The sequence below is a fragment of the Argentina anserina genome, chromosome 2 (assembly GCF_933775445.1).
Source record: "Argentina anserina chromosome 2, drPotAnse1.1, whole genome shotgun sequence".
Classification (NCBI taxonomy): domain Eukaryota; kingdom Viridiplantae; phylum Streptophyta; class Magnoliopsida; order Rosales; family Rosaceae; genus Argentina; species Argentina anserina.
In genome coordinates this window covers 21,207,887-21,218,269 of record NC_065873.1, presented here as the reverse complement: position 1 = coordinate 21,218,269, position 10,383 = coordinate 21,207,887, and the positions used below count along the sequence as shown (strand labels likewise).

Below are 10,383 nucleotides of genomic sequence, written 5' to 3'. Positions count from 1 at the left end.
TTGTAAAGAAAGTTGGACAACATTACAAAACATAACAAAACTATAAAGTAGATCATATATAAGAACAAAAACTGTATTCTTATCCGGAGAAGACATCATTAGTTCATTACCGGCCGGGTTGTACTCCCATATTGTTATCCCTTCGCAGATTCATGACTAATTCAACACCTAATAATAATTACATATATTTTGTGACCACATGCATGATATTTAGGAATCACGATTGACATTGTAGATGAGATAGAGGAACATAAAATTCGTCGAAAAATCAGCAAATTTCGTGTGAAATTGTAGAGGATTTTGTGTATGTTTGACAATTGAAAGATAGAATAGCTATACATACTCTTAACTTTTGATTTAGTTGAAGCCACGGCTCTCCTGAAGAACAAAGTCTATAGAAGTAGTCTCGTGTAAACTGTAAGCGCAATGCTTATATTGTATGTGTTTTCGTGTAAATACTCCTCATCAGAGTTCTAATTTCAGTAGTAGTGTACAATCTTTAAACAAAATCCATTATTTTAAATACATAATTTTCCAAGAAACTTTTTCTTTTCAATAATAAAGCAGGATATATATAACCCCTTTGAAAGGAAAAATAATAATAATTAAACATCGTTTTGTAAGATTTTTTTTTAAAAAAAATATTTATTTAGTTAACAAAAGATGGGACAAAAGAACCTGACATCCTATGTTTGATAAACTCTAACAAAGAGGATAAACAAAAGTTCAATCCGACATGTTGACACTCACACATGCAAAATCATAAATATAAAAACCTCTAGTAAATAGCAAATCCTCAGCTAATAAACCCTTAATTAAAGGACGAGATGAAGCTGTTAGCATTAGCAGACAGTTGTGAGATACCAAGAATAGAGAAAATAGACATATCGTGATGCTTCTTGTAATGATGAAAAAAGTGCACGGTAGACTCTCTGAACAATTTCAAAAGATGACGTTTGATTTCCAACACATTAAAAATCTTACTTTCAAAACGTACCAGATTCTTAGTTTGATCTTATTCATCTTAGTGTAAGATAAGTAGACGTACGTTCGCTGTTGTGATCTTATTCATCTTAGTGTCCTAATTGGGGTTAGGGCTGCCGCTGCAAGTATTGTTCTATTTTCGTTCTTGTGTGGACATTTATCTTTACAAATACTGTATTGTACTGAATATCTGAATCTGAATTTCATACTGAATCGAAGAAAAAGGGTGTGATCTCATTTCATGACTAGGAAAAAAAAAGAATGAAAAATTTAAATTCCGTTGCTAAATATCATATCAGATTGGGAAAAGAAAAAAAACAAGATAGCCATGCATCTCGTTAAGTTTACTACAATGTAAATGGTGGCAGAGATGAAAGCAAAGCACACAATTAGATTACCATCTCTGCTCTTTTAGAGAGGTTTGATAGAATCTTGGGTAGATCCATACGCCTTTGAACTTTCGTTGTCTCTTGGATTCTTCAGGATGATCACTAGTTTTAATGAATTCATAATTTTCATCAAAGATAAACTTGTCGAAATCATTTAGCTCCGTTTGTGTCCCGCAAATCGAAAATAGAACATCCTCATCAGCAGGCAAGCCAAGCTTGTTTAACATTTCAGCTTCCGTGAAATAAGTCTTGGAACGGTAGTATGCTCCCGCTGGAATCTCTGTCAGAGCAGAAGTCACTCTAGTTGTCCAAGCGTGCCAGCTAACTTTTTTGTTTTCTCTAGGAACCTTGAAGGAGATATGTTGATCTTTGTCGTCGAAAAAGTAGAATTCTCCTATTTTACCATAACCCGCATATTTGATTATATCAATGTACCATTGGGGACAGTCAATCTTGTAATGCTTCCATTCATTACCTCCTCCGCGGCGAAGTAGATTCAGATCCAACTGATCATCATTACTAGTGCTACGCCTGATGAGGCAAACAGCGCAATCAGCAGAAGTGGGGGGAGATGAAAATGCTGCAACATGGTCCGAAAGTTCGGAGTATGGGAACTTGGGAATGTCTATCTTTGTTTTTGAGAAGGGATGAAAGAAGAACATTGATCCGCCTTGTTTGAATACAAGAAGCCATCCTTGGTATGATGCAATGCAAGTTGTGGTTGCATCCAGTTGTGGAAGACTCATGGTAATGATGCCATTTTCAGTAGTTACCAGCTGGCATTGATCAGAATCATCATCGAACCCGTAATGAATAAACCATGGTTCATAGGTTTCTACAGATTCAATTTTAGCTGAAGCTACCGAAGAAGCAGAATTCCATGCCTGACAAACGCTGCGGAATCTCACAACCTCCACTGGTCCTAGACGCTCTGCTATCTCTGAGATAAGTTCAGAAGGAAGATCGGACCATTGCCTTTGATTCACTTCTGACATTATTGTAGGCTTGTAGCGATATCTGCTGCTCTTGAAATTATTGTATGTCAAAATTAGGGACATAGAAGACAATCACCAATAATTTTTGATGAACAAATAACATGCAGATCCTGTAAAAACCTTAGCACTATTATTTTTACACTATATGTCTGTGTTGTTGGAATAAATAACACTAGCCCATTGAATATGGTAATTTCATATAATATGCAGCAATTACTACCTAGACTATCTCAACAAGGGCATAAAATAGTACTACAACTTTTTTTTAGAGTGGATTCGAAGTTTTGCCACGATCATATCATATTCAAAGTTAAAATAGATTAAAGTGATGAAAGAAATTTCAGATATCAATGATCAATTGATCATGGCAATAGTAGAGAGAATGAAAACAGAACAAACACTTTACAAGATCGAATGAATAACAACTGTTGCAGCAAACGATGAAAATAAATACTGATACCTGTTGAGTTCTCAAAACACATATGACAGCCTGATCCTGCAACAGCGGTTGGTTTACACAGAAAGTAAAGAAGCCGGAAAGGGCCAATTAGAATTTGACTATGAGGAGGAAGGGATGATAATTTACAATCTGTAGTTACATGAAATTCTTGTCAAATATGTTGGGTAACGGAAGAAGAAATTGACAAGGACAACGATTCATTCAATCCATTAAACGAAGAAATAAAGAAGAAAAACCTAGTCTCTTAAGGATCCTACTTCTTTCTTCTTCTTGTTTTTTTTTTTTTGATACTACCATTTTGCTTTCTTTGCAATCATCGACTTATATACTATTTGCAAGTTTGGCACGCAAAGACAGCATTGCAACTCCTTATTTCCTAGAGTTTTTTTCACCAACAGTCCCTCAACTCTGGTGTACCTACCAATGTGATACCTCAACTCTTAATCGTACCAATGTGATACCCAGACTCTAGTATTGCTATCATTGAAGTACTTCCGTCAGTTTTTTTTCAACTTCTCCGTCATCTTGGTGACGTGGCAAGTACGTGAGGCCCACAAAAAGGGTTAAAAGACAAAATTAACCCCATCTGAGAGAAACAATGTTTTTCCGGCCCTTTACCTTGAGAAAGACACCAAACAATTCCAATTTTGGCGCCAATTTTCCCTCCTTACTCCTTAATTTGTGTCTCTTATCTAAACTAAACAACTACCGCCAACCAGTCGACCACAATCTGATAAAACCTAGATCAATCTCATTTTCTATTTTTACCCTAGCACTTGTTAAACTAACAGAATAAATATAGAAATTTATATGGAACATCTCATTTCCACAATCTCATGAGAATATAGAAACACATAACTTAACGAAATTCAAATACATGTGTTAATACCATTAGTTGCCACCTTTTATGTTGATCTGCAATGATTTTTGCTTGTAAGAACTAATGATACTTAAACATGTAGTTGAATTTCGTTAAGTTATGTGTTTCTATATTCTTATGAGATTGTGGAAATGAGATGTTTCATATAAAATTCTATATTTATTCTGTTAGTTTAACAAGTGCTAGGGTAAAAATAGAAAATGAGATTGATCTAGATTTTATCAGATTGTGGTCGACTGATTGGCGGTAATTTTTTAGTTTAGATAAAAGACACAAATTAAGGAGTATGGAGGAAAAATTGGCGCCAAAATTGAAATTGTTGGGTGTCTTTCTCAAGGTAAAGGGCCGGAAAAACATTGTTTCTCTCAGATGGGGTTAATTTTGTCTTTTAACCCTTTTTGTGGGCCTCACGTACTTGCCACGTCACCAAGATGACGGAGAAGTTGAAAAAAAACTGACGGAAGTACTTCAATGATAGCAATACTAGAGTCTGGGTATCACATTGGTACGATTAAGAGTTGAGGTATCACATTGGTAGGTACACCAAAATTGAGGGATTGTTGGTCAAAAAAACTCTATTTCCTAAGACTATTCCCGACTAATGTGAATTGTGTACATCCTATCTAAGGCTGCTTTAAGAGCAATCCTATTGTTAACACATCAGTCACAACGGTAATATTTGATTTAAAGTATTAGTTCCAACCAAATATGCATTCCCAAGTGAAATTTGGCTAAACTCATCTGTAGTCAAATTTGACTCAAGAGCATGAATTAGTCAAAAGTATTTTATTCATATTTCGTTTATTCTATCTCATCTCTCACAACCTTGCTCCCTCATCTTCCTCTCTACCCAGATAATTATATATTAAAAACCCATTCAAATTAGACATTTCCATTGGAATAAGAATTAGTCAAAGTATGAATATGTTATAGTTGTCATGTCATAAGTCAAGTTTTGAATTTGAGAATGCAAAATAACTAATTGATTGGAGATGCTCTAATGGAGTATAAGGGCTCAAATTGTTATCTACGTTACGTTCTATCCATCCTAAAGTGGTGTACGCACCTTCAATTATATAACTATATATACGTACCTTGATATTGAACTTACATCCTATAAACGATATTCATGGAGACAGAAAAGGCCATTCCTAGTTCCTACACATACTTTTTCACCTGATGCAAAGTCATTCAGTTACATACAAATTGTTCCTGTAAATCAAATCAGAAATCCACAGGCGACCAAATCAAAAGACATAGTTCAGCTATTTTTTGCACTACATATATCCACTGTGAAGTGTGAACAAACGTTTGTCTACATAACACCAATTTAAACAGGAAACCAATATTTCAATAGAGAATTCAGAGACAAATAGCCAGGCAATATAATGCCAATAATATTTGAAGTAGAAAACTTTCCGATAGTCTCAGCTAACTCTGATCGAACTCATTAAGAGAGTTCAATGTAACGTACATCATTACTTTACCTATCAGTTAACAAGGAAATTAGGAGTTTAGGACAATTTGAGAAAAACACACAACGAACATCAACAATTGCAGCCACAATATTTTCCCTTTCCTTCAAGAACAGAATATGTAACGACCCTAAAATTTCAAGCCTAAAACTCAAAATTTCAAAGTCGTTAGAACACCAAAAACAATCTCAAAGAAATTGAAATCATTTAACGTGCACAGCGGATCATCTCTGAGTTCCAAATACAACTCAGTCAAACCGATTATTACAAACCAAATTTATGATTCGACATTACAATATGATGGAAAATGTAATAATCCTCACAAACTCTCACAAAGCTTACAAGTAAATTCACTCAAATTCTCACACAAATCCACGCCAGAAATCTCACCACGAACAGGATACGAACGACTTCGAATCTCCGGAGTCGTCACTCAATCTCCGCTAATCAGTACCTGCGGAATTATCCCCTACACCATTGAATTGGTGCACCGGGATTGTAAACACAAACCCGGTAAGCTTATAGCTCGTATGAGTAAAATGACATTACAGTTCGCATATCAATATATACGAAAAATCACAATTAACAATATAAATGCCCTCATGAGTCAATGGACGGCCCATCTGGTTGTCCCAAAGAAATATGAAATAAAACGCTCATGAGAAATTAAGTAACCCTTCTGGTTACCTAAATGCATTTATAATACGGGTACCAAGAACGCTGGTACACATCTGTTACCCCTCTCGTAATACACCGTTGATATTGGATAACCACCCGCTACCCAACATCCAAAACAATCTGAGTACCCATGAGTAGATAACCACCCGTTACCTCACATGCAGTACTACGCTGATATTGGGTAACCACCCGCTACCCAACATCCAAACAATCTGAGTACTCATGAGTGGATAACCACCCGTTACCTCACATGAAGTACTATGGCTGACAGACTAGAGCTCTAACTGTATCGTAACTTTCGCCCGGCCAAGGCTAGGTTCCGACTTGCCAAACATGTACAATAATCTCACATCATATTGTACTAAATCACGTCCAAAGACAAATTAACTTTTTAACAAACTCAATGTTAAACTCACGTACAATAATCACACATCATATTGTACGTTTCAAAATTATGCTCGATATAATCGAAATAAAACTCATAACAGTATATTATATAGAAAACTATATATATTCGTACTTATTTACCATTTATACAATATATATATAGTTTACTACATCCTATACATGTCATATTTCACAAACACATGCTCAATACACAATTTCTCGTCATTGAAATGACCGTTTCAAATGAATTAATAACAATACATAACATAATGAACTATATATATATATATACTTATTACCATTTATACAGTATATATGTAGTCCACTATATTGTATACATGTTCGTAATTCATTATTAAATACCCTTGCAAAATATTGAATCACCGCGAGGGTAGATTTGTAAATACGTGAGATTTTACTCACCTTAATGACTTGAGCGTAATTCCACAATTTCCGAAGATAATTCCTTTCGTTGATTTAACGATCACCTTGAAAAGATAAGAAAAGAATTTAGCATCGTTTCGAAAACCTTTAAATGCCGAAACAGTAATAATTGGTTACTGTTCAACAATTTTCGGTTTTTCGAAGTTACTGTTCATTGTTACTGTTCACGGTTACTGTACAAATACACAATTAATACGTATTTCTGTACGTATAAGTACTATATACGTATTTCTGTACGTATAAATACTATATACGTATTTCTGTACGTATACGTACTGTTTAAATGTAAATACAAACTCAGTAATTAAAATTTACTAAATTACCCTTTTACAAATTACTTTTTACAATTACTGAAAGTAATTTATATTTACATTTACCGTAGGTAAAATTTAATTACATTTACCGTACATAAATACAATTTACATTTACATTTACCGTACACAGTAAATTACCAAAATACCCTTCTGTCAAAACTGCTCACACCGCCACCTCCGGCCGGCCGCACGTGGGGCCCACGCGCCGACGCCAACCAAGGCGCGTGTGATGCCACCGCCGTGCCTAAACTCTCCCCCTCCTCCTCCTCTATCTTTCTACGGCCTCCGACTACCCCTAGGCTATCCCTAGCCTCCTCACGCGCCGCCTCTAGGCGGCGGTATCTCCCACCCTCCTTCACTCGATTTCTTCCCCAATCTCTCCAAATCGAATCCCTAATCTCCCAATCACCCTCAAATCATCAAACAAGCACACGCACAACATCAAAATCATCAATCCTTACCTTGAACCTTGAATCGACGATGATTTGAGGTGCCGGTGGAGGAGGTCGAGCAGCAGTGGAGGTAGACGGCGACTCGAGGCTCAACTCTTTAGCGCGGGGGCTCCAGGGTGAGGAGGGGTGGTGGCGAGCTTGCCCGAGCTCGTCGACGATGGGGAAGCACGGCGATGAGGTCCCCGAGCTTCGATCTGCCGCGTGGGATCGGGGAAGAGGCGAGAGAGAAAGAGAGATTGAGAGTTCGGTTCGAGAGGGAGAGGGAGATGGGAGATGGGAGAGAGAGCTCGGGGTCGAGAGGGAGAGGAGGTTTCGGGGAGAGAGAGAGAGAGAACCGAGGGAGAGAGGGTGAGAGCGGCGGATGAGAGAGAAAGGGTTTCCAATTATGGAAACCCTAATCTCATAAATGTTCTATTTATACAAGTTTCAAAATCGGAAACTAACTTCCGACGGTAATAACTTTTACCTCCGACGTCCGATTCGAACGTGTCACATACTCGCGAACTCGTATCGACGAGCTCTACAACTTTCGTGAAGGAAGTTTTCGCGACCGATCGACTAAATAAAAGTTGATAAATTCGTTCGGAAACGTAACGTTTTCTTATTAAACGTTCTCGGAACGTTTCCGTTTCCGTTTCGTAACGTTAGCAAACAATCAATTTCCTTTTAATTGAATTTCATAACTTTATAGAATTCAATTAAATTTCAAATATCGTTTCAAAAATCTAGGGTTATTACAGAATATGCTCCGCATTTCCAGACAGCAAGTACTTTCGGTCCAATTCTCTAGTTGCTAATAAAGGCCAGCTGATAAAGCTTTAAGCTTCACCATTGCTTCTGAACAGTACAGTGTAGTTGAATGCAAACTCTGGGAAGCCATTGGTGCTGTCTCGGAAGCACAGTCGATGTTTGAGCAGTCTACACCAGTTGGCAGAGGGATTAGCTTCAACGTACAGAATTCTAACCATAACCCATACGTGTTGGGTATTGAAACAGTTTCAGTGTTTCACCATAATCCGTACGTGTTGAGTATCAACTCGCTGTACTATAACAGTTTCACTGAGGATCAAATCTCAAAAGCGAACCATGCAGGTCCTGAAAAAATCCTTACCGCATCCGACTAGGAAAATCAACTACTTTCCTATTTAACTTTCCAAAATTCTTAGTGGTATCTGTAAGAACTAGGACTATATAGGAAGGTAATGTAACCAATTCCCACTAGGAAAAACAACTACTTGCATATTGTTGTCTTTCAACTTTCCAAATCTGAGTGCCGGGATTTCTAGGAGGCTTAGAAATTTACTGATGTTCGTTCATATAAATACAACACCATCCTACTAGTAGAGCACAAACGGCCGAAAAAAATATCAAGAAACAGCTATCAAGTATGAACATCTTGGCATTATTTTTGCTCTTCTTGTTAGCATCCACAGGTGCAGCTGCGCAGTCCAATGTTTTTGATGTGACAAGCTCGAAATATGGAGGGAAGACAGACTCGGATATTTCAGAGGCATTGACAATGGCATGGAAAGATGCTTGTGCATCACCTTCGATGAGCAATGTCCTTGTTCCGATGGGAACATTCAAGTTATCACAACAAGCAACGTTTGAAGGTCCTTGCAACGCTCCTATTCAATTTCAGCTTCAAGGAACTGTGCAAGCTCCAGAAGATCGAAGCCATCTCGATGACTCCTGGGTTCATTTTAAGGCCATCGACAAGCTCACTTTGTCCGGGGGTGGAACTTTTGACGGACAAGGAGAGCTTTTTTGGAAGCACGGCCATGGCTCTACCCCTGTCGATATTAGATTCAAAACGGTCAACAATTCCATAATTAGCGGCATATCTTTTATAAACAGTGCAAAGTTCCATATTAGTGTCCATGACTCCGATAACATTACATTTCAGCAAGTCACCATCACAGCACCCGAAGACAGTCATAACACCGACGGAATCCACATCGCCAGTTCGAGCAGGATCACGGTCTCCGACTCTTACATTGCAACCGGTGATGATTGTGTTTCAATTGGTGATGGCTCCAACCAAATCTTAGTGTCCAACATTACTTGCGGACCAGGTCATGGGATAAGCATAGGCAGCCTAGGGAAATATCCTGACGAACAACCGGTGGTCGGCGTCACAGTTAGGAACTGCACACTAACTGCCACAACAAACGGTGCTAGAATCAAGACATGGCCGGATTCTCCATCAGCAAGTGTTGCTAGGGATATACTTTATGAAGACATCATCATGGAGGATGTGAAGAACCCTATCCTCATCAACCAAAACTACTGCGACAAAGGCAAGACGTGTAGGCTAGATAATCCATCCAAAGTCCAAATCAGTGACGTGAGGTTCAAGAATATCAGGGGCTCTTCTTCATCTTCAGTTGCCGTAAAGCTCGACTGTAGTAAAGCAAAGCCATGTTTGGATGTAGAGCTGTCCGATATTGATCTCATGTATAGTGGAGACCAAAAAGACGAAATCACGTCCGAGTGTAATTATGTGAAGCCGAAAATTACCGGTGTGACCAAGGCTCTTGCTTGTGCAAACCTAGGTTCGATCCCAGTAGAGAATCCATCGCCGCCGTCAACTTCACCACCTCCTCTTCCGGCACCAATACAGCAATCACCACCCCCACCGACGGCATTGGAACCGCCCACTCTTTCACCTCCGGCATCCGAACCGGCTCCTCTTTCACCTCCGGCATTGGAACTGCCTCCTCTTTCACCTCCAGCATCCGAACTGCCTCCTCTTTCACCTCCGGCAACGGAACCACTTCCTCTTTCACCCCCGGCAACGGAACCACTTCCTCTTTCACCTCCGGCATCGGAACTGCCTCCTCTATCACCGCCGTCATCCGAACTGCCTCCTCCTTCACTGCCATCTCCTTTTTCACCGCTGCCGTCCGAACCGTCTGCTTCACC

At 38.6% G+C, this 10,383-nt stretch overlaps 2 protein-coding genes across 2 annotated transcripts; one reads left to right on the top strand and one right to left on the bottom strand.

Moving 5' to 3' along the window:
- Nucleotides 1-1,378: 1,378 nt before the first annotated feature.
- LOC126784162 (uncharacterized) lies at nt 1,379-2,368 on the bottom strand. Its single transcript, XM_050509647.1, has one exon. It carries the CDS (start codon nt 2,366-2,368, stop codon nt 1,379-1,381), a length of 990 nt encoding a protein of 329 aa, XP_050365604.1.
- A 5,247-nt stretch (nt 2,369-7,615) lies between these two features.
- LOC126784161 (polygalacturonase-like) lies at nt 7,616-9,909 on the top strand. The gene is made up of 4 exons (XM_050509646.1): nt 7,616-7,705; nt 8,304-8,550; nt 8,883-9,810; nt 9,894-9,909. The coding sequence occupies exons 1-4, from the start codon at nt 7,616-7,618 to the stop codon at nt 9,907-9,909; spliced, it is 1,281 nt and encodes a 426-aa protein (XP_050365603.1).
- Nucleotides 9,910-10,383: the final 474 nt, after the last annotated feature.